Source organism: Meles meles, chromosome 9 (genome assembly GCF_922984935.1).
Source record: "Meles meles chromosome 9, mMelMel3.1 paternal haplotype, whole genome shotgun sequence".
Classification (NCBI taxonomy): Eukaryota; Metazoa; Chordata; class Mammalia; order Carnivora; family Mustelidae; genus Meles; species Meles meles.
In genome coordinates this window covers 37,343,043-37,367,806 of record NC_060074.1, presented here as the reverse complement: position 1 = coordinate 37,367,806, position 24,764 = coordinate 37,343,043, and the positions used below count along the sequence as shown (strand labels likewise).

The 24,764-nt window shown below is 38.3% G+C and overlaps 1 protein-coding gene across 4 annotated transcripts in view; it reads left to right on the top strand.

The window, feature by feature from the left end:
- Window positions 1–24,764, top strand: part of LOC123951053 (SPHK1 interactor, AKAP domain containing) — a 175,352-nt gene that overhangs the window by 27,346 nt on the left and 123,242 nt on the right. For all 4 annotated transcript variants that reach the window (XM_046019685.1, XM_046019683.1, XM_046019682.1 and 1 more), the window contains exon 2: window positions 8,520–8,625. In XM_046019685.1, the coding sequence (XP_045875641.1) occupies window positions 8,520–8,625 (106 nt within the window). The remainder of the gene's footprint in view (window positions 1–8,519; window positions 8,626–24,764) is intronic.

Genomic DNA, 24,764 nt, shown 5'->3' with positions numbered 1-24,764 from the left:
GAGGAAGCAGGCTCCCTACTGAGCAGAGAGCCCAATGTGGGGCTTGATCCCAGGACCCTGGGATCATGACCTGAGCCGAAGGCAGAGCCTTTAACCCACTGAGCCAGCCAGGCACACCTCATTTCTCAATTTAATATTGAGTGCTAACCCTATGCCAACATCACATTACTGGTTTACAAGAATAACCCTATTTAACCACCAGAACAGTTCTGTGACAAAGCTTCTATTATAATCTGCATTTTACAGATGAGGAAACCAAGGCTTAGAGAGGTTTCAGTAACATGTCCTTTTCTTTTTTTCAGAGAGGGAGGAGGTATGTGGGAGGGCCAGAGAGACTCTTAAATAGGCTCCACGCCCAAAGTGGAGCCCAATGTCACAATCCTGTGGTCATGATCTGAGCTGAAATCAAGAGTCAGACACTCAGCTGCCAGCCACCCAGGAACCCCTCCAGCTCCATCCAGGGAGTAAGTGGTAGAGTGGAAACATGCATCTGGGTTTCTCAAATGCCAAAGCATTGGGCTGTGGCTGCATTAGAACTCATTTGTATGTCCTGATCATAGAAGCAAAGGATGAGATGGAATATGAGAGATCATAGTGCAGAAGAACATGGTAGAGTGCTAAGAGAAGCAGGTGAAATCTTAGATCAGTTATTTACAAGTAATATAGCCTTGGATCGACTATGTTAACCTCTAATTCTTTATTTCTCATCTATAAAAGGGGTATAATTAAAAGACTAAGTAAAATATTTCTTAGAGTTCTAAGCACCCACTGTATATTAAATGATAATAATTGTTGTTAAAGGTAACACAGAGAAGATTTTATAAAAATACTTGGCCAGGTGGTTTGGTGGAAGAACAGAAATCCTTGGGAGCTGAGGTGGTTCCTGAAACATACATTCTGAATGTATCTGAAAAGTCTAGATATAGTAGAATGCAGTGACATACATAAAGTGTTTTGATGATGGAAACAATAGATGCTTAACACTTTTTCTTTTTCTTTTTCTTTTTTTAAGAAACAGCACTTAGGGATTAATACTTCAGTAGGAAGCATCTACTAATCTTCATGGATAAATACATATTCATCCAACACTAAATTAGCAACGGTGATGTGTGTGATGTGTACTTTTTGCCTTACATTAAAATGGTCTTTTTTGCAAACACCATTTGCACAATATTTGCCTTGCAAAATTTCCTTATAGCCCTCATTATCAAAAAGAAAAAAAGAAGCTAAGTAAGCCATCATACTGTTTTGCTTGATCCTCTTTTCTGAACAAGAAGATATAATTTTAAAATGATTTCTTGGGGTCTTGGTGGAGCTTGAGATTGTGAAACAGCTTTTTAAGGTCCAAAGCTAATAAACCCCATATTAATGATTAGATTCATGAGGACATTACTTGCTGTCACCTCTTCTTAGAGATAATATGCAGACTTGCAAAGCATAGCATCTGACACACATATATTAATTTTCTATTTTATATATATATATAACCTATGTATATCTGTAGCTATATTTCTATTTTTTTATTATCTATATATATTATGTAATATATATAGATATAATCTTCAGTAACACTGTATTCAACAGTATATGCCTTTTCTTTTTTTTTTAAGATTTTATTTATTTATTTGAGAGAAAGAGATCACAAGTAGGCAGAGAGGCAGGCAGGGGTGTGGGGAAGCAGTCTCCCCACTGAGCAGTGAACCCAATGCAGGGCTCGATCCCAGGACCCTGAGATCATGACTTGAGCTGAAGGCAGAGGCTTAACCCACTGAGCCACCCAGGTGCCCCTGCCTTTTCTTATATAAAGAAGTTGTTTGTCTTTTCTATTGTAATCTACTTATTTTGCACAGAATCTACATATGATGAGATTTATGTGAGGATATATCTGACAGATTTTAGAGTTGTCAGAATAAAAAGTCTCTATTGAGTAATTTTCTATTTAATTTCTCAGGATAAAGACTTCAGCCTAACTAGTATCAAAATAGAGAAATCTCTAGCCATTGGTGTACAAATTGTATCCCAAACGTATTAACTATGCTATAGTCATGTGTCTTTTTTGTTTATTTTTATTTAAAAGATTTTACTTATTTATTTGAGAGAGAGAATGTGTGCACAGGTTTGCCTTTGGGAGAGAGAAAGAGAGAGAGAGGGAGAGTGAACACAAGCAGGGGGAAAAGCAGACTCCCTGTTGAGCAGGGATTCCCAACACTGGGCTTGATCTCAGTACTCTGGGATCATGACCTGAGCCAAAAGCAGACACTTAACCAACTGAGCCACCCAGGCACCCCTGTTTATTTTATTTATTTATTTTTTTAATAATCAAAATTAAGTCAGTATATCTAATTTGAAACCACTATTTTTGGTAAGAAGAAGCTACTTGTTTTATGATTAGTAATGAATGACTTGTTTATATTCTGCTTAATATCATTTGCTAGTACCCAGACTTAGGTCTTCAACTACAGTTTCACTGATTTGAAGGCAAAATGATTGTGAAATGTATGAACTATCTTTTCTTAAAAAGAAATATTCTTCATTCTTAAATAACCTATCATAGTTTTTTGTTACATTGTTAAGTGTCCTTTATTTGAAGAATTATGGTGAAAGCAGAGGTAGGAATTTATTTTTAAAGTTCTTATTGGGAATACAGGGATGATCGCTTCATAATGTTATTGCTGTTTTTATTGTTATTCCACTGGTCCAGGAGATGGGAAAATCTGAATTTCACCATTCTATAGTTACTAAGTTGCCTTTATTTTTTTTTTAAAGATGTTATTTATTTATTTATTTATTTTCCATTTTATTTATTTTTTTCAGCGTAACAGTATTCATTGTTTTTGCACAACACCCAGTGCTCCATGCAAAACGTGCCCTCCCTATTACCCACCACCTGTTCCCCCCAACCTCCCACCCCTGACCCTTCAAAACCCTCAGGTTGTTTTTCAGAGTCCATAGTCTCTTATGGTTCACCTCCCCTCCCCAATGTCCATAGCCCCCTCCCCCTCTCCCAATCCCACCTCCCCCCAGCAACCCCCAGTTTGTTTTGTGAGATTAAGAGTCATTTATGGTTTGTCTTATTTATTTATTTGACAGAGATCACAAGTAGGCAGAGAGGCAGGCAGAGAGAGAGGAAGGGAAGCAGGATCCCTGGTGAGCAGAGAGCCTGATGCGGACTTGATCCCAGGACACTGGGATCATGACCTGAGCTGAAGGCAGAGGCTATAACCCACTGAAGCCACCCAGGTGCCCACTAAGTTGCTTTAAATATTGAAATAAGACATTTAACAGTGTTTCCAAGTATTTTCAAAATTTGGATAGTTCTTCCCTCTGAAAAGCTTACTGAAGTCTCACAAAATTAATGAGGACCATTTCAATCTGCTGCTGATGAACTGGGGACATATTTAATTTGTATGGGTGGCATGATAAGAAAATCATGCTCTGAAATCTCCAACCTAGAAAAGAAAAATATGAGTATGGAAGAAAAAGAAAGAAAGAAAGAGAGACAGACGGAAGGAAGGGAGGGAGGAAGGGGAAGGAAGGAAGGAAGGAAGGAAGGAAGGAAGGAAGGAAGGAAGGAAATGAAAGAAGGAAGGAAAGAAAGAAGGGACTTCATACCTAGGAGATAAAACCAAAGAACGAGCAGAAAAATATAAGAGCATACATTGTAAACAAAAACTTTTGCACCAAACACTTGCTAAAAATGCGAGACAGATTTTATTTGAGTTACTGCAGTAGGGGAGAAAGACATCAGGATAGAATATTGAGCCCAGCTCCACATACAACAGGGACAAATGGGTACTTACAGCCAATAGGCAGAGTGAGGGGGTCAATGTACTAATTGGAAATACTGAGAATAGAGAGACTCTTGCCAAAATGGCCTAATGAATATTCTTGCTAAAGGTCAACCAAAGATGTAGCTATCAAGAGTGAGGCATGAGAACAGATGTCAGGGGTGGAGAGATTCTTGTTTAACTAACTTAGCAGGATTCCTTGCTGAAAACTGGGCTCAGTGGGCAAGGATAGAACTGCAGTTCAAGGTCAAGATCTAACTGAAAAGATGCTTGGGGGAGCCTGACTAAAGTTTGATCCAGAAGAGAGCCTTTGTTAACAGACTGGTCAGAAGGTGAAGGTAATGTTCACTGATTTGTTAGTTGCGTGTATCACCCAGGGCTCATCACATCACGTGACCTCCTTAATGTCCGTCATTGAACACTACCCCCAAAACTAATGATGTACTATATCTTGGCTAATTGAATTTAAAGAAAAAGGAAAAAATGATTTTTTTAAAAAGAAGATGAAAGCAAGAGAAACAAACATCATGTGATTTTAAAAACAAATGGGTTTTCGAAAGATTGACCTAAACCTCTGAGCTTCAAGTAACAAGTTAATCCGTTCGGGTGAGAGTAAAATAAGGACATCCACTTGAGCACACTTTCACTATGAACCACGTGAAATTGTGTTTTAAAGTCTTCTAAATTCTTAGTTGGCATGCCATTAAATTGAATTTAATGAGACCATCTCAATTCCTTTTTAAAGATCTCTTCTGATAGATGCAAGCCTTTATTTTTCTTCCAGTGTTGAGACGAAAGGATTTAGTATAAAGATCACGAATAAATATCCTTAATAGGAGAGAGATAATCAAAGGAATGGAAACTGCTCCATTTTACTGCAAATATTCTATAAGTGGGCAGGAGATAAGAACAAATCTTACCTTTAGGAATCTGCTAAATTTAATTTAACTTTACACTCTTGTTTACTTGAAATTTGAACGACAATAGCAGCAGGATCCCTTTTCATTAGAACTATCCTGGGAAACCCTTTAAAGGATCTCCTCAGATGTGGCTTATCTCACCATCTGTCACCACTGCAGAAAATTTAACATTGAATTCAAACACTCTTTTCTGCCTGATCTGTTAATGTGCACCAGGATGCTCAGAAAGGTAAGAACAAACAACATGAATAAGTACTAATTCAGCATCCACTCCTGCCTGGTGCTGTTCTCCATCCTCCTAACAGGTCTCTGTTCTTTTAGTATGTACAGCCTAAAGGGGAGATAAACAAATATTTAAAAATTATATGCCATTTGACAAGTGCTGTAACAGGACATGGTACAGGGTGCTGTTAGAACACATGAGAAGTGTGCCCGTCCCATTTCTTGGGTAGGGGTAAGGTTGGGAATAGGAGGAATGGTAAGAGTGTGAGTGTGTTTGTGTTTGCGTGAGGCACTGGTGAAACGCTGGAGAGAAATAGTGGACTCCTCGGGGAGGAGGGAGGTGCAAGAGGTGATTTATAAATGGAAAAGGTAGAGTAGGCATTATTCAGGAGGAAGGAGGGGGCCTGGGATGGGTGTTCTTCAAAGAAGAAACACCATGTGCCAAAGATTTAAGGGCCAATGGGAATGTGTATTTAATTTAACATGTCAGATAAATGATTCTCAAAGTTGAACAGACATGTGAATCCCCCAGGTTGAATGTTAAAATGCAGATTCTGATTCAGTAATTCTAGGGAGAGACCTGAATTCCTGGGTATACAGCTCCTAAGAGATAGCAATGCTGTTGGTTCACAGACCAAACTTTGAGCAGCAGCATACAGACAACTTCATTTCCCCTAACAGGACACTTCTCTCTCTGGAGAAGTTACTGACTATTCCCTAAGCCATTGTTACTACTGATGGTGACCTACTTATTCGCACTGCATGAATCCTTGATGATTGCCCTGTGGTGGTATCTCAGCACCTCATTCACAGAAGATATTTTCTGTAAGGGAGCCTACTTCTCGTCCCATAGTTTTGTTAAAGTCACTACTTCAAACTCTGCTTTTATACTTCTTTTCCACCTTGATCTACCTCCTCATTGAAACATATTTAGCAGTTTCACCATGAAACCGGCTCAAAAGGATGTGCTTAAGAAATATTGTCAACATTTGTCAAAATCAAAGAAAATGTCCCAGGGAAGAACTTGCAGCCTTCCTCATTAGGAGCAACTTATAAAGCTGTACTGTATCTTGACAGCAGTTCTTTTAATGCCAATTTGTACTCATTTTAATAAATGCATGAGTCTCATCTTACTGTCTTTGCCTCATCCTGTAGCAGACAATGTTCTGCTTCTCCAGAGAACCAAGGAGAGAATCTTTCAAATACTCTAAAAATCCCATCTCCCTCCCAAAGGCATGAGAACAGATTGGGCTGCATTATCGAGTTACTGGGAACTCACACCCATGTCACGTGGTCTAAATAAGAATCCTCTCTATGTATAGTTTTGTATATTAGGCATCACCAAATTGATTTTAATGTGTTTCTGGGGACTAGAAGTTGCTCTTGCTTTGAATATTGCTGCAGTGGTACTGTGTCAGCTTTATCAGCAAATGCACTGATTTCACTCCCACTAATATGAGCCTACTACCCTGTTTAATTTTCATAATAATAGATAAAATAAATTAATTCATAAATAAATACCCACATAGATGCAGATATATATTTAAAATCACTTTCTATATTAGTGCAATACAAACTTAGCATTAGGACAAAGGAGTGAAACTTACAGGCAAGCAACACTTTCAAGGTCCTTCCTCACCTTCATTTCCAGCTGGGATCTCAGAGTCATCTCAAAGGCAGTCGGGCTCTCTTATCAAGGTATATGTGGGTAGACTTGTCATTTTGTCCTTCCACTAGACTAACACAGGAGTCCTTAAACTTTTTTTTATGCAGAAGATTACCATAGCACCTTGTCTACTTGCAGTCATATACAACGTGCTTTATGGGGAAACAAGGAATTTCCATGGGTGATCTTTTACTTTTTTCTGTGTTCCCATTAACCCTTGCTTTGGACCTAGGTAACTCTCCCCAAGGTAGATGTCATTCCCCTCTAGAGCAATCAGAGATTGGTGAAGCTCTTTTCCTACCCTGTTTTATATTAGATCTGTCTCAATCTCACTTCTCAGTCACTTCCTTCTCAATCCTAAGTTTGTGAACCCTGTAAAGAGAAATGTGAGATGTCCTAACCCTGGAAAATATTATTTTTTTGACTCATGTGCCAAGTTATTGCAGACCCAAGTTAGCTTGGTCTTATCTTCCACACCTACCAATGATAAATGTTTGGCATTTGGGTAAAAGCTGAACTGTCCTCAGGTCAGGAAAGCATTCACAGGGCATCTGGGTTTGGGTGTGAGGCATAGTCACATTTAAGTGTCAGTTCAAAGTGACCAGCCCCACATTGTGAGACTCCCATAAAAATAAGGCCATGGGCTGTCCATGATGTTTTGCAAGTGATTTCTTATGCCAGAAAGGACCACAGACTTTACTCCCAAAATTCATTTAAAAATGAAGGGACAGATCCAGAGAAGAAGGAAGCAGAGCCCTAAGAATCTGGAGCCAAGTACAACCCTCCTTTCCTTTTTCCTTTCATGGCCTTTTCCTAGTTAAGCAAGGATTAATGTGAGTGCGCTCCTTTCACTTAAATTAGCTCACTCTAGTCCTCAAGGTAGCAATTACTCAGAAAATAATAACGAAAATTTAAAGTAAAACAGATTTTGCATGAATTAATCTGTGTAATTCTTAGCCAAAGCTGTGATCTGTTATACACACCATCCTCAGTTATTAAAAAAAAGCCATTCGTAGTAATTAATAATGTAAAAACTAATAGACTACATTTATGTATTTCTGACTTGTGTTTAATTCTAATGGAATGAAAATGGACTAATTTAGAACTTAAAATATGAGGGTTATATATTAGAAATGCATTAACTAATCTATTTGCTGTTTCTTTTAAGAGAAAATTGTTAAATGTTGGCCTGATAATTATGTAAAGAATTATTAGATCATATTCCAAAAAATGTATTTTGAGGAGTTGTTCATATTCTATGTGGTCAAGAACAACAAAAATAAAATGTGTAGACTTCAGATACCCATACCTTTTTTTTTTAAATTCTTAGTTTTCATAAGAGAGATATTTAGAAATCCATAAAATCCAGAGGGCTTTTTGTGTTATAATTGGGCCAAATTCAAAATCTCCCAGCCATATCATGAAAAGCAGGATTGACAATGATTTCAACTAGATATAGGGAGAAGGGAGATAAGTCTAAAATTTTGGAGACAGAGAATTTGAGGTAATGCTTCTAGCCAGAGAGATCTAAAGAGATGATGTGACTTTTTGTAAAGCCTACATTCTTTTCATGGTACTGCCCTGTCTCCTGATTAAAATTACGTTAATTTGGCACTCAAAACATTATTTGGCTTTTAAAACTGCTTGCTTAAGAAAAACTAGCAGGACTGGAAGTCAGACAGATGCACCTGTCCACATAAGCCATGAGAAGTCACTGGATTACAGTGTCCTGTTCCCAAGAGAATAGCTCACATTGGTTCTACCAATTACGGGAGCAAAGCCAACAGAAAGTGTCAGCAGGATTTGCAGTTTCTGTGCACTCTGAAAAGATGGCTTTTGCTAAACCACATTGTGTTTCTTCTCTTCTGAATATGGGGATGGCTCACCAAAATGTGTTCTCTTTTGTGTTTTGGGCACCAACAGCAACTTGGAGTCACCACTGATGTACGAGGTGTCAGAGGCACAGGAGGGCATTGCCAGCGGGAGCTTGAGAGGTGGCCTGGGGAGCTCCATCACAGCCTGTAAGAAGGTAACCTTGCCCTGTTGAACTTGACTGCTAGTGTAGTTTGACTCTCCAAGTACTTTTTCTAAAGCAGAAAACAACAACAACAATAACAAACAGTGGAGTGATCCACAGTTTGCTTGTCGGGTTAACCTCTGATGCTACTAAAAATGTAATTCATGAGAATGATCAGAAAACTCGAGCAGTTCAGATAGTTAGGACTTGAAAACTATAAGCCTCTGCTGTGGGTTCACCAAAGCGTCCAACTCTTCCCTTCACAAACTTGGCCATGGGTAACAGCTTCTCATTGCATCTCCTTTCAGAAAAAATCTTCCCAGGCTTTGAGTGGCTCCCCTTATAGGAAACACCTAGGTCTATATCTAAGAAACACTCTTGGCTGCTCTTCTGATACTTTCTTAAAGAGAAGAGTGTGCTTGGCTTATTTTATTATGAGACACAGAGTTACATTTCCTAGAATATAGACTTTAGAACTAATAGACAAGTCTTGCTTTAACACACTTGCTGAAAGTTGTCATTTGAAGAATATAAATTCATCTACTGTGTTTTTCCAGTCAATCTAAGGCCCAGAAACTTAAAAGGTCCACTTTCCCACCCAAAGCTTTTGTTACTATTTGCTGCAGAATTCCAGAGGAAGATTTGTTGAATCTCATCTAACCTTAGATGAAATCACACTGGATTATTTCATTAATTATTTTAAAAAGGTTAAATGATAAAAAATACTCATACTCATAGGGATAAATCAAGACAAATTCTCTTACCAAACATATTATATAGTGTGTGTGTGTGTGTGTGTGTGTGTATGCAATTATGTATACATATTGTAACATTATGTATGCATATTAATTGATTGATACTACACCCAGTTAAGCAGTCTTATTTATTCTCTGCTTGTATGGTGTTTATATCATTTTCAAGTACCAAAGAAAAAGAAACAAACATATCTGTGTTAGAGAAGATATGCTGATTATAGAAAAGTAGCATTAAACATAATTTTACAAAAGTATTTGCATGCATACGTTCATAGCCAGATATAAAAATAAACTGGTCTAATCAGTTCAAGGCTCTAATGTTCATGTGTTGTATGATCTATTATTCATTCTCCTCTAATAAAATTCTTATAGTAGAGTCAGTGCTATAAATGTCCATGTTTCATGCAGAAAACTGAGGTAGTATAATTCAAAATGATTTTGAGTTACTTGTATAAGAGAGCCCAAACTGCAGGTCTTCAAGCCTTGGTATATGTTCTGTTCAGCTCTGTAACTAAATGATAGTCTTCATCAGATGCTATACATTTCCCAAAGCTAAATGATTTTTCATTTATTTTAATTTTAAATAACTCCATTTCTATTGATTAGAGTCCATGTGGTATTTAAATTAAGGATTGAAACCAGACTGCTTGAATTTGACACCCAGTTCAATCATTACTAGTTGTGTTATCTTGAGCAAATTATCTTACCTCGTCATGTCTCAATTTGCTCATCTAAAAAAAGGAGGTGACGGGTGAGGATTCAGTGAGTTAATAGATGTGAAATGTTTAGAATGGTTCCTGGCTTACCATAAGCACTCAAAATGAAGACTGTCTATGAGTAACGTTATTCTACAGCATAATTTTTCAATAAGTACATGGTGCCAGAAAAGAATTCAATATATGCATTGCCATGCTGAGAGAGTTAGCATTTTATGCTCTGTTACCTCGACTACATTTTCCCCCCCCTGGGAAAAAAAGTAATCATATTTGTTTCTTAAAAATCATGTCTGGAAGCTACTGAATAGAGCTCTTTGGGGCTAATGTCTATTCAAAAAATAAAAACCCAAATGCAGTCATTTATTTTATATATCTATCTATATTTCTATATATATGTATATGAATTTAAAGTTTTAAATATAATTGTACTCTTACCACAGGTGTTTCTAGTACTGTTAGCAGGTTAAACCATATGAAGTTTTCTTTTTACAGATTAAAAATGATCAATTATAGGCAATTTCATATGGCCTGGTACAGATACATTCAGAATTCTGTTAGTCTTGGGGAGAGATACAAGAATGCATGTATATTTATAGGCTAGTTTGGGAGGTAATACTGGTTTCTCATGTGAAAAGTCAAATAGTAATTCATATGTGAGATAACTAGATAGTAATATCTGAAGATAGTCTCAATTATGGGAAAATGAGTATTGTGAGCATTTATAGTGAAGAACAGAGAGAAACTCTGGACATGAAACAGACAATAACAGTCTTCAGAAAGAGAATTGGATCTTAATTTGGGCTTCCAAGTATGATTGAGATTTGAATGAGTGAATTAGTTTGATTATCCAACCTAATTTAGGAAGGGTTGCTACAAATTAATGCAGAAGTTAAAACCTTTGTGTCCTGGAGTATTTTTCTAATGTTCAGAAGTGCATTCCTTTCATTTTAAATGTTCTCTTAAGCTTACTTAATAATTGCATTTAAAGAAAATTTAGTAGTCTTATATGCCACATGTTATATTCCATGTGGCTCTGTTTTCCTACCCTTCAGAAGAGTGGCTCACTATTGTTTCCTTTTTTTAAATCTGGAATGTAGGCCGTTAATAACAAGACATTGAATATCGAATGAGTTCATGCTTTCATTTTATTATTATATACTACTGCAAACTGATTTAAGTGATCATTGATCAATTTGAAAAAACAAATCCTGTTAATCACAGATAATGGGCTGGGCAAGTGAGAATCTATAAATGCACATATAGTGTGTACTTGAAGAGACAAAAATACAAGGAGAGCTCTATCTTAGAAATAGCAAGTCTGTCCAGCTGAATCACCACAGTTCACAATCAACCTTCAGTAAGAGTACCATGGATAATTGAAATCTATTGGTAATTCCCCAAACTGATTTTATGTAATAGCCTCATCTTCTTCCCCATCAAACCTTCTTATCAGAACTGACATATTGCTAAATTAACTGGTGGATGAAATAAAACAAGGGTCTGGAAGATAATGCACGAGTTGGATTATCAGCCTCTGAAAAATTGCAAATTGACTGAGTTTCTCTCCTGTGTGTCACATTGAATCTCCAAGGGTTTCAGGAATCCCACCCATGTGCAATTGCTTCAGTTCCTCTTTGCTGTTGGGGAAATACAGTTGCTGGGAGCCACAGCCGTGAAAAAGCCATGGCATCAGGAAAACGATTTGGGTGGACTTATTTGAAGAAAGAACTCCTTAAGGGACTGCCTTTCCCCAGAGCTAAGATGACTATACTACCTAGCCATAGTTTACATATATTGTCCTTGCATTTTGTTAATAGACCCCCTTTTGCTGTCAGAAATGCCACAATAAGTTATAGGATTCTATCAAATGAGCTCAAGCTTCGGAATGATCCTTTCTCAGTCTTCTTCCCGTCCTCTAAATGCTAGGAAAGTTATCAGATAAACTCTCACTAAGGTAGTAGTGATTGTGTAGGCTAATGTAGTTGTGACAAAATGAAACCTGTTTTTACTTAATTCTGCTACTGCTGAACTAGTTCTGTTGCCCCCTCCCTTAACTTCCATTGGTAATTAATCCTATTGAACCCGGAACTGAATTCAGAATTCTCCTCATCTTGAAGTTCCAAGCAGACACCATCCATCCATCCAAGTTGGAATGTGAGATCTCCTCTAGGTCACAGTAATTTACTGAGCTCCAAACTCAAAGAAAGTCTTAATGTGTGCAATGGGATGGTCCAAAATCATGTGTTTAAAAGGATGGGATTTCAAAATTTTACAGAAAAAAAAATGGGAGAGAAAGAGTAGTTGGTGGAGAGTGAATGCTAGAGCCCTGTGGGCTACCTCTTGAATCTTACCTCGCACAGATCTTGTCTGATGTTCTCTTCTCATAGGACTAGTCTTTCCTATAAGACCAATACGATCACTGTTGTTAAACTGAATCTTAAGGATTTTCCATTAAATGAGTTAAATGATTATAAATGTTATAATTTTATGTCTGTTAGATGCAAAGTGAAAAAAGCCTTTGTATTCTCTTTATAATAAATCAAAATTTCTTATCTCTAGGAAGCAGTAGGATGCCACATTAAAAAACAAAAACAAAAACAAACAAACAAAAAAACTGGACCTAGAATCCAAAGATCTGAGTTAGATTGCAGATTTCTCTTTTACTGTGTGATCTTAGGCTAGTGACATAACTTCTCTGACTCAGATATCTTAGGATTGGTGTGATGTTTATATACAAAAGAGTTTGTGGGGGCGCCTGGGTGGCTCAGTGGGTTAAAGCCTCTGCCTTCAGCTCAGGTCATGATCCCAGGGTCCTGGGATCGAGCCCACATCGGTCTCTCTGCTCAGCGGGGAGCCTGCTTCCCCCTCTCTTTCTGCCTGCCTCTCTGTCTACTTGTGATCTTTATCAAATAAATAAAATCTTAAAAAGCAAAAACAAAAGGGTTTGGGCAAGTTCTTTAAAAAAAATATATTTATTTATTTGAGAGAGAGAGAGAGAGAGCATGTGTGTGTGATTTGGGAGAGGTGCAGAGGGAGAGGGAGGGAGAATCTTCAAGTAGACTCCCCAGTGCAGGGCTCAATCTCTTGACCCATGATATGAGATCATAACCTGAGCCAAAACGAGGAGTTGGAGGCTTAATGGACCGAGCCACCCAGGTGCCCTGCTTTGTGTAAATTCTCAGTACACACAGCTGATGCTCAGTAAATATTAGCCGATTCCAAATAAATAATCTTTACACAGGGCAGATTTTATTTATGTAGAATTTAAAAGCTAATCTGAAGTAGCATGCACTGTCTGTTAGATGTTCTTCTGCTTTGAAAGCATCATACTCGATGTCACATTTTCATAGTAACTGGACATTTTCAGTCCTTGCTTCACTTCATGGGACTGAAGATTTGGTCTTTAGGGTATCATGGAATCAAGTCTCTGAATAGGATTCACGTGATGAAAGAATTGTTGGGGGAAAATGAACCCCCAAATATCCTTCTTTTTTTATGTCATGTTAATTAAATCCACATTAAACCTGGACCTACCAAAGGCAGCAGAGGGAAAAGACTTCAGTTTCCCAGAGGTGGAGTTTGATCTTCATAAGATACCTGGTATTCTCTTTGAAGTTTCAAGAACATTCTTTGCCATGACAGGCCTCCTTTAATCTGAGTTAAATTTGTTGTCAACAGTGACACAGAAACCTCTGAAGGATTGTCGGAATGGATGTCCCTGGATGCTCCATCTTACTCTGTAGAATACACTTTCATCTAAGCTCATATCGTCTTGATGGCATGTAATTAACAAAACCAATTCAATTAATGCATGTCGGCACAGACATATAAATTGGGAGGCTTCCTCGGGATCTGATCTCTATCTCCAAAGACATTTTTATTAGTCAGAATTGTATTGCTCTGGGCCAAACGCCCCATTAATACTTCTAGGAAACACATGATAGAAAATAGCTATAATATTCTGTGCTTCTAGAAGCTGATTCCTTACCAGAAGGAAGGACTTTAAAAAAAATGTAAATACATAAATAAAAACTTAAAAATCAGCATAATTGGGCATATTCACGTTCTATAGAAGGAGGATACCAGGCTTTTCATCCTGGAGTATGCCGTGCTCACAGCTTTATAAACACTCTCTTCTGATCAAGCAACCTGGCAGTGATCTTCAGATCCAGCTCCTTATACCATAATGGCCTAGTTAAGTTTTGTCAAATGGATAGGTGTCCTGTTTTATCATCATTCTGCAGGAGTCATAAGAGGCATTGAAGAAATAGAGAGCTCTTAAAGAAAACATAAGTAGAATTGTCTTCCTAAAAGTGATATTTGAAGAGAGCTCATTTATAAAGTTGTAAAAAGAATTCCTTAGAGCCAAGGGAGACTGGAATCTGGAATGCCAGGAGAGGCACACTTGAGGTAGGTAGGGGAGTGGGGAGGGGAGAGGCCGAACCTGTATCCAGGCAGTGGGAGGAGACACGTGCGGAAGTCAAGATCAGGACTCCCTGGCAGTGAGAGTTAAACAGGACCCTGAGCTCTGTCTATTTAAGCCAGAACATCCATGAGTGGTGGTACCGCTGAGGTCACTGGGAAGACGAGCGAGGGGACTAAGTAGCAAAAGTAGTCCTTGCATTCAGATTCAGCCAGCCACAAGATTCCTTGACCACCTGAGGAAACTTCTTTAGGCACTGACCACACTGACATCTGGGAAGTCACAGTTGCACCGAGACCAGAATGCAGCTAAGGAGGACTGTGGCGGGACGGATTTCCTCTGTCTTCAGCAAAAACAGGCCCGAATCTTGCACATCTCTTGGCATGAGAGCAGCCTGATTCACACTGAGATGAAGATGAATACTTCATGGACTACACACGCGAATTCCTTCTATGGAAAATATCAATTCGGTAATCTGTGGGAGACTTTGTGTAAAACTATCAATAATGCCTTATGTTGTAGTTTGAATGTGATTTAGCTTCTCATTCCTACGTTGGAAGATGTCTGTTCACATCTCTCTGTCTCCAGCAATTGCTCTGCTGTGCTTGAGATCCCAGTAGGCTAGTCTTCTGTCCTCTACAGCGTGGTTCCTTGAGCATCCTTTTTGCTATGTGTGAAGAACTCCTGGAAGGAGCTTGCAATGCCTTTTTCTTTTCTTTTCTTTTCTCTCTTCTTTTCTTTTTTCTTTTGCTTTTTTTGGAACCAAAAAGTATGACTCTGAAAACCCAATATAGCTTAGAACATTTTGTGGAGTTGAGGATGATGCTGCATGGTGGGAACTAGGCAAGTGATCCTTTTTTCCCTGAATTCTTGCAGTTTCTCCAAACCTTTATAGTATGTATTAAATATCCCAAGTTAAAGGGGTCTAAAGTTAAAAAAAAAACAAACAAAAAACCTCATATAGCATTCAAAAGTCTCTTCCTTTCTATTTTGGGGTGTTTAAAAAAACACCTGCCATCCCTGCTCCCTACTACTTACCTTAAGGGTTACCCTCCTTCCAGTCTCCCAGATAAGCAGTCCTCTTGATTTTGGAGTCTGGAGTAAATGGTGGATTCCCCACCAGCCCTAAGAGCTTCTGCTTTTCCTGTATCCTGCCAGGTTTGCTATTCTGATTGAAATGCCCAATTGTCACTTCCCCCAGTGTCAGAGAAGGAAAGAAGGATATGGCCTGGATAAATTTGAACCTTTGGCTCATGAATCCCAGAGAATGAGCCCCCTCATTTCTGTGTCCATATTTAGGAGACTTCTCTCTGCATTTCAAAAACGAGACCCACCCTGAAAGACCCTTGGGAGGGCTCATACTCTCCAGGATGGAGAGCATCCAAGAAACAGGTGTCTTCCTTAGCAAATTATGTGTCCATCTACTTACATCTTAGAAGGTAGATGTTTCCAGTAGCTTATTTCAAGCAAGAGAAGAGTCAAGAAATGAGAATTGCCCCTTTCTTATAATTGCCAAAGGCCAAAGGCATGCATCCATTCTCAAATAATAGATGACCAATAAATCCACTGTCCCTTTGACAATTGGTAAATTTTGCATTACCTATGCTTTGGAAGCCTATACAAAACAATCCAAAATCAATGATAAGCCTTGATGCATGTCATATTTTCTGACAGGTGTGTTTTTCTTAAATTTTGCTTCTCCTAACATTAAAAATCACATTCCCCTTTCTGATCATATCTACATTACTGCATTATACTGCTTCTAAATAGCAATTAAATAGCAATCAGCTGTCCTCTATTTATACATCTAACTTTATTCTGTTTAAAACATTGCTGACCATTCATAAATTATACTATATTTGCATTTCCTGAGCCTGTTTCTGTAACTCTTGCATTTTGTACTTGAGACTCAAACTCAGTTATCACTTTTATACAGAAAAAGCTCTGATCAACTTTCAAAGCATTCTTCAGCCAGCTGACATCTGTGTGATGTGGCAGAAGTAAACAAGTATGGCTTGATAGTTCTGAATTGTCTTCCATACTCTTAGAGTATTCCATGACTCCACAGAGATACAGTGTGGTTTGCAGGAAACAAGTAATTGTGTAGCCCAAGAAAAGCAGGGAGATATCCAGAACTGTCCCCGAGGCTCTGTCTAGTTCATTTCTTGCCACATTAGGATGCACTCTAGCCCAGGTCAACACACAGAGTCTCTAAATTACATACACGAGGACATGAATTTCGAAGAAGAGACCCCTGTTTGTTCATGAAAAAAATCTCCATTTTAGATTCAGACAGGTCCATCCATTTGTGACATTTGTCAGAGATGGACACTCCATAAATCAGTTTGTTCCATGTGTATTTATCAGAGGCAAGTTTAGTTAGACCAGGTACCTGTTGCTAAAAGCAATAGGGTAATGACTATCCTGCTATAAAAATACAGTTTATCAGGGCGCCTGGGTGGCTCAGTAGGTTAAAGCCTCTGCCTTTAGGTCATGATCCAAGGGTGCTGGGATCGAGCCCTGCATGGGGCTCTCTGCTCCGTGGGGAGCCTGCTTCCTCCTCTCTCTCTGCCTGCCTCTCTGCCTGCTTGTGACCTTTGTCTGTCAAATATATAAATGAAATCTTTTCAAAAAATACAGTTTATCTAGAGATACGTTTATGATGAGGTATGACAATGTTGCCTTCTTTCCAATCTCGGGGTACTGCCTCCCACCTCTTACACAGTAAAGACAGAGAAGGAGGTACAGATCTTGGGCTTATCATTTCCTTTTTTAACCTTCCCAACCGACTATGATCTGGTGCTTTCTAGGCACCCCCCTCCTCAATAATGGAGAATTGTTTTATTCCAGGTCCTGAAAGACTCCCTTATTTTCCAATGTTTTAAAAATAATTGTTGACCAAGAAGGAGAGGCTGCTGACCAACCAAAAGCCTGTATTTGGGGTCTTAGACGCACAGTGGACAGAAGTTGAATGTGCTCGGAATTGCACGTGTGGAGTACAGGCTTATAAAGGCAAAAGCCACCAGGTCATGTAACTCATTTTGAAGGAATCATGATTGGTGCTGACAAAGTTAAACTGACTGACTAATGTAGAACTGGCCATTTAGCCAATAGTGTTTCATCATTTCAGTCCAAAGCAGAAGGATGCATTTCAGGAGGTGGTCCAGTCACTATTGACAAAAAGTGAGAAGTTCATGGTGTTTCTAGAATTGAAACAAGGGAGGGCATAGGCCCTACTTCCTCCATGCCCTCACCACCTTATTTTGAAATGACGCTCTTAGCAATGCTTAGTTCACTTTGGAATCTTCTTTCATGTCATCAGTTACAAGATTTCCAAATGGTAGCAGTTGTCAGTGTTAAGTGGCAAGAACGCTTCACATTCAACCAGCAGATCATCGTATTACAGACTATGTCCAAGGGATAATCAAACATGCCTTGGATAACAGTTTCTCCTATTTGTCAAAGGACACTAAGTAGACAAGAACTCAGGCAGCTGGCCACTAGAATCATCATTAAAAGGAAAATGTTATCTTAACATTTAATGAAACCTTCAGAGAAATTAAGACTAAACCACTGAGTTTTCTATGCTAGCTTGTTTTTTTTCTTTCACACAGTTTGATTTCTAGTTTGTATACTGTCTCTTCTTAGATTCTCTGTGTGCTTTAAGTAAGCATTATAGTTGCTTCATGAAGAAATGCAAAGGCAATAATTTTCCAAGGTAGAAACAAAAGATTTCAGAATTCTCAGAAAGTTTGTTAAAACATAGATTAAATTAGGGGCGCCTGGGTGGCTCAGAGGTTAGGCCTCTGCCTTCAGCTCAGGTCATGATCTCAGGGTCCTGGGATCGAGCCCCCGCATCGGTCTCTCTGCTCAGCAGGGAGCCTGCTTCCTCCCTCTCTCTCTGCCTGCCTCTCTGCCTACCTGTGATCTCTGTCTCAGTCTCTCAAATAAATTAAAAAAAAATAGATTAAATTAACATGAAATTACATGTGTAAAATTATACAGAATCTTCTGACCTCGTGTGTGTAGGCGGTGTGTGTGTGTGTGTGTGTGTGTGTGTGTGTGTGTGGTGGGCCTTTAAGCTATTATAAAAATTTAAGTTAGCAGTTAAATGCTATTTAAGCCAGTGAGTAAGCGTTCCAAAATTATAATGAAATAATTTTATGGAATCTTAGAGTGTGTCGAGACAGTAAAGACCACGTGGCCAAGCTTAGCACTGGATTTCTTTTCAGTGAAAGCTGAAAGGTTCTTTCTCAGAACTTCCCTGCTTTCTCTGCGCAGCCATGATCGTGTGTCTGCTGTTTGTCCAGTGCAAGCAGCACACTCCCGCTTTCAGCCTTTGTCTTTGCTGACGTTCTCTGCCTGGGCTGCTCTGCCCCCTTGACCACCTGTGCCTCATTTCATTCAGCTCTCTGCTCAGCGTCACCCTCACCAAGGCCTGCCAGGAAATACTTTCCCACGTAGCATCCCTTACTTTGTGATCCATTTCTCTGGCTTTATTTGTCTTCACATTGCTTCACAATGATGTTCACATCATTCCCTCCCTCAATTTCTCTCTCTTTCTGTAAAATTTATTTGACTATGGTCTGCCTTCCCCCAACAACATGAGAACAAGATTGTGACTGTTTTGTCTTTATTCTTGTTTTGTTCATCCCCGATTTCCCGGGTAATTAAGCAGCACCTAGTAAAACCAGCAGGAGCGCCCCTCCTCCATGTCCTTGGCAGCATTATTTACAGCAACCAAGACATGGAACAACTGACGTGTGCATCCGTGGATGAATGGGTAAAGAAGAGGTAGCATATATACACAATGGAACACTCTTTACCTATAGAAAGGAATGAAATCTTGCCTTTCACAAGCACATGGATAGACCTTGACAGTATCAGTCTACGTGAATAAATCAAACACAGAGAGACAAATGCTAACATAGTGTTGCATCTCGGATAATTGTACTATACACTTCATGTACATAGCAAACAGAGAGAGACATAAATTTTGAGTATCTATGTATATACTTTAGAAGAGTTTAACAGATATAATATTATGACATCACTTCCTGGACTCCCATGTCTACACACTCTTAATTGGCTTCTCCATTGAATAAAAGCATTTTATGAAAAAAAAAATTTAAATAGCAAAACAACAAAACAAGACTTAAAAACCCTCAAACCCAGTATGTACTCCACAAGTAGTTGTGAAATGAAGGTGTGAATGAATGAAAACTTATGGTGGGTGACATTACCTTTCTCTTAGAGATGGCATCCAAAGTTAGCATCAAATATTGTCTAGGGGCATCTGGGTGGCTTAGCTGATTAAGCGTCTGCCTTCTGCTCAGGTCATGATCTCAGGGTCCTGGGATCCAGCCCTGCATCAGACTCCCTGCTCAGTGGGGAATCCTCTTCTCCCTCCCCCTCGAACCCCTTTCCCTGCTTGCTCTCTCAAATAAATAAATATTTTTTTAAAAACTTAAAAATAGGTAGTCTAATTTATTCATTATGGTTTTATGAATATGGTTTGCACCAAGATAGAATCTAAATTAAGATTTTAATTTTAGAAGAAACTTAAAAAGGAAGAAAAATCATATCCTTACAAATTAAAAGGAAAATAAGCCAAGACAGAATAGCACTACAAACCTGGTAGAATGTCTAAAATAAACTGAGAGCAGAAAATGACAACATCAGATAGTGTTGAGGATGTGGAGCAATTGGGGCTCTCATACCTTGCTGGTAGAATGGAAAGTGGTAAATCCAGGTTAGAAACCAGATTATCTGTTTCTTTTTTTAAAATTCTTTATTTAAATTCAGTTTAGTTAGCATATACTGTATTATTAGTTTCAGGGGTAGAATTTAGTGATTCATCAGTTTCATGTAACACCAGTGGTCATTACATCAAGTGCCCTCCTTAATGCCCATCACCTAGTTACCCCATCCCCCCACCGACCTCCCCTCCAGCAACCTTGTTTGTTCCATATAGTTAAGAGTCTCTTATGGTTTGCTTCAATCTCTGTTTTCATCTTATTTTATTTTTCCTTCCCTTTTCCTGGGTTCATCTGTTTTGCTTCTTAAATTCCACACACGAGTGAAATCATGTGGTATTTGTCTTTCTCTGACTGACTTCTAAAGTTATCATACTACCTATTAACTTCATTCTTGGGTACTTACCCAAGGCAAGACAAAAACCTTAATTTCTGACAAAAATCAGTAGGCATATGTTTATAGCAGCTTTATTGATATTTACCCAAAAATAAAAATAATCCGAATGCTCTTCTCCTGGTAAACGGGTTTTTATTAAAAAAATCTGTCTACATCCATACAGTGAAACACCACCCCACAATAAAAGAAGAAAAAAAAATGCTAACACGCAACAATGTTGATAACTGCCAAACACATTGTGCCAAGTGAAAGAAACAGGTCACAAAAAGGTACGTGCTACACGATTCCACCTATATGACATTCTAGAAAAGGCAACATTTTAGAGGATAGAAATCAAATCAATGGCTGCCAGGGGCTGGGACTTAGGAAGCATTTGACTACAAGGAGCAGGAAGGAATCTGGGGAGATGGTGGAGTTGCTTGTGTTCCCCCTCTCTCTTTCTCTGTCAAGTAAATAAATAAAATCTTAACAATTAATTTTAAAAAAGTCATAGAACTTTCCACCAAAAAGGGATGAATTGTGTGGGATCTCGCTATCTCCATGAAGCTACAGTAGAGATGTCATTAATTATACCACAGAGCACAGAGTTGACGCATCTATGAGCAGTTGCCTTCATCCTAATCAGCTCATTGCCGTCTCTCCCGCTTACTGTTCAAATCTGATGGACCTGCTCACACTATAGCCTGTTTCTGTAAGAAACATTTAATTAAGCTTCTTAGAGTCTACAACATCAATGGGGCCTGGAGATTCTTCTTGGAATGATGCCATGGCTCTTCCAATGGGCTTCTTTTGCTCCCTTTATTTTATAGCTCTTGCTTTTTCTTTCTTCCGTGAAAATTGTGCGTCACATTTGTAAGAACGATTTATTTGGACCGTCGTTTCCAAAATTTTTTTTGTAGTATGACTTATTTTAAAAATAGTATTTGTTTAAAACTCTTGAGTGAGCAGATGACCAGGCTTCCTTACCCTGGAACGGTCACCCAAGCCCCTGTTCACATTGATGTCTTAAAATTCCAGCACCCTTAACTTCTCTGAGTCTCCTTGTTTGGAGGGGCAGGTGAATGTCTGCTTTTGAAGAAAAATGAATCTATTTTTCTGATGACATTATTCAGTTAATTTTAAGCAGCATCCCATCATTAATCACAATGCATACATTAGGAAATTCCCTCTCTTAAAAGCTTCGCAGCTGCTTTACGTCTTTACACTTACAATTATCAGAAAATGAAATTTGATAATGTTTTGATAGCAGAGCACTACGAAAATGCAGATCATGCTCTAATTTAAAATTCTTTGTTACCTTGGCATAAAAACCTTGAGCGAAATAAAAGCCTTGCAGAAACATAAAATATCATTGTGTGCCTAGATTTAACTCTTAAATTTTCTTTGTATTGAATAACTCACTCACAGGTTTTCTTTCTGAAACACAATCATTGGAAAAGAAAATTACAAATCTACATTACATCAAATACAAAAATGTTCTGGTGCCAAGCAACAAGCAGTTTCTTAGTATCGGCTATATGTCAAGAGATAAGTGTGGAAAACAAATTGAGTAAGATACTCATGCACCTATATCAGAATCAGAAGGAAAAGACACACATGCACATTCTAAAATTCTCATAGAAATATCATTTTCATTATAGAGATTTCACCAGAAAAGGGAAACGCTTGCTATGGGGAGAGGAACCTTGGCTCAATTAGTTCTTGATGGCTGAGGAAGAACATTGATGGAAAAAAAATCAGGGGGCATATGAAAGGATATGAGGAAAACCCCATGCATCATAAAGACTGGGCTCTTTAGTAAACTGGTAAACTCTAGCAGGGTATGTGCAGGAAAGTAATTGGAGACAAAGCTTGGAAAACAGCTAAATAGGGTATAGGGCAATATCTTAAACATTGGAGCTTGATAGATGTCCATGAAATGATTAACAGGTGGGAGCTGAATTAGGATCTGTCTATATGTAATTATATTATATTTATATTTTATATAAATATGTATATATTTATATATTTAAATTCAGTTAGCGAACATACAGTACACCATTAGTTTCAGGTGTAGAGTTCAGAATTGAAGGCATTGCTTCAATGTGTCCAGGTTACTAAGAGTTTATTTCTCTTTCCCCATTTCATATCAAAATAAATTTATGTGAGTTGGATCTCTCTATAAGAAAGAGAAATTACTGTAAAATAGAGCGGACAGATCTTTATTGTTTAGAACACTTGTTCATTTTTAAGAGAATATATGTCATTATTACTTCAAGTTTGTGAATACACAGAATATTTATTATTAGCTCTTCATCTGAAATATATAAACCTACAACAAAAATAGCAGATGAATAGATGAGCTATTGAGAACCTGGTGAGTTTTTCTCTTTTCCCCCTCAGAAAGTGACTCAGCAGGGAGGTCATATTCATAAGGCTTCAAAATCATTAGATTTTCAAGTATGTATTCTTCCTTCTAGCATTCCTGTGTCTCTAATTGTTTGTCTAAAAGCTCTTCACAGGTTTAAATTGCCTAACATATGATGCTAAGTGGTTTATTGAAGGCTGCATTTTTATTCTCTTTGCTTATTTGGCCTTTCAAATATCTGGAAGAGGAGGAGGCAGAGGGAGGGCAAGCAGGAGGAGGAAGGGGAGAGTTATATGCTGCTTAGTGTAGAAGTTACATGCCTTCAGATCACATGAATTAATTACTTACAAAAACTGAGGCTGGAAGCTAGTGAGTGATTTAAGCAAACAGACAGTAGGTTTGGAACTGGGACTCAAACCTCCTTATCACCCAGACCAGAGCCCTGAGAGAGAGAGAGATGAATAAACGCATAGACTGGGATTCCTTAAAACACAAGGACAAGAAATGTATTTTACCAACTTGCAAAGGAGCACCAGCAAATGGGGGCTTTGGATTTGAAGATCCCGTCTCAAATCCTGGTTCACCACTAACTAGGTAAATTATTGACTCCTCTATCTACCTTGTATGTCTAGAGGTTTAATTCAGGTAGTATATATATTAGGGCCTTAGTCCAGAACATTCTCAGTAAATGTAGTATTATTTAGTCAATAGTTAAAGAATATAGGTATTATCTCTATTAATGAAATGTATGGGGCAACTTTATTTTCACTATTAACATAATCGAGTGTGCTATTTCTTTAATTATGATGAATAAAATTCAAATTTTAAGGTTACATAGTGAGTGAATACTTTCATCAAACAAAGCTCCTTCAAAATATTTCTTCTAAGGCTTTGAAAGATTTAGGTTTCATTTTTAAATGCGATTTCTTTTCTCCGACATTTCTCTTTCCTCTGAAGCAAAGATGTACCATAGAGAAGGCACTCGGTATCCCAGAGATATAGAATAGCCAAACAGGAAGTCTTTCTAGCATTTTCTACTGAGTAAGCAGATCCAAAAAGCTGTTTATTTTCCTCATATGGCTAGGATAGGACAGAGCAAGGTCTTTGCATATTTTTGGTTATTATTTACTTTAAAAATAGGTGCAAAAATACACTTAAAGTAGAAGACTTGACAGATTCATTGTTCTGCCCTCATTTCTCTGTTGAAGAAGTTAAATGCAGGAGAAATCCAGCACGTTAGCCAGCTCTGGTCTCCATCGGCCTCGTCATGAGACAGTGTGTATCATAGCTGTGGGCATCTCACAGTGGGAGGTGTCAAGCTGAGGCCTTTGAGTGTCTCCATCTCTGCCTCTCAGTGTTTCACCAGGAACACATGCCAACCCAGCTACCACTTACTGAAAGACCTGAGTGACTTGTGCCTGACTGAACTCTGTCCCCTTCCTGAGGCTGACCTTGGACAAAAATAGTTCATATGCTCTGATAAATGACAGTTGCTTTCATTTGTTGACATATTTTGTTGCAACCATAATTCTATGTTCTTTGAGTATATGGAAAGTAGAAGATGTCCAGTGTCAACTTTTTGAGGACTGAGCTTTGAAATGACTCAGCAGTGATTATAGTCGGAGCGCTTATTATACTGCACCGTGAAGTGTTATTAACTGGTATGTTCATTTGATGTCTCCATTTTAAGTCTCTAATGTTCTTATGGTTCAGAGTGAAAGACAGCTTTATTCTAAAACCATGGGTGTTGTAAATTT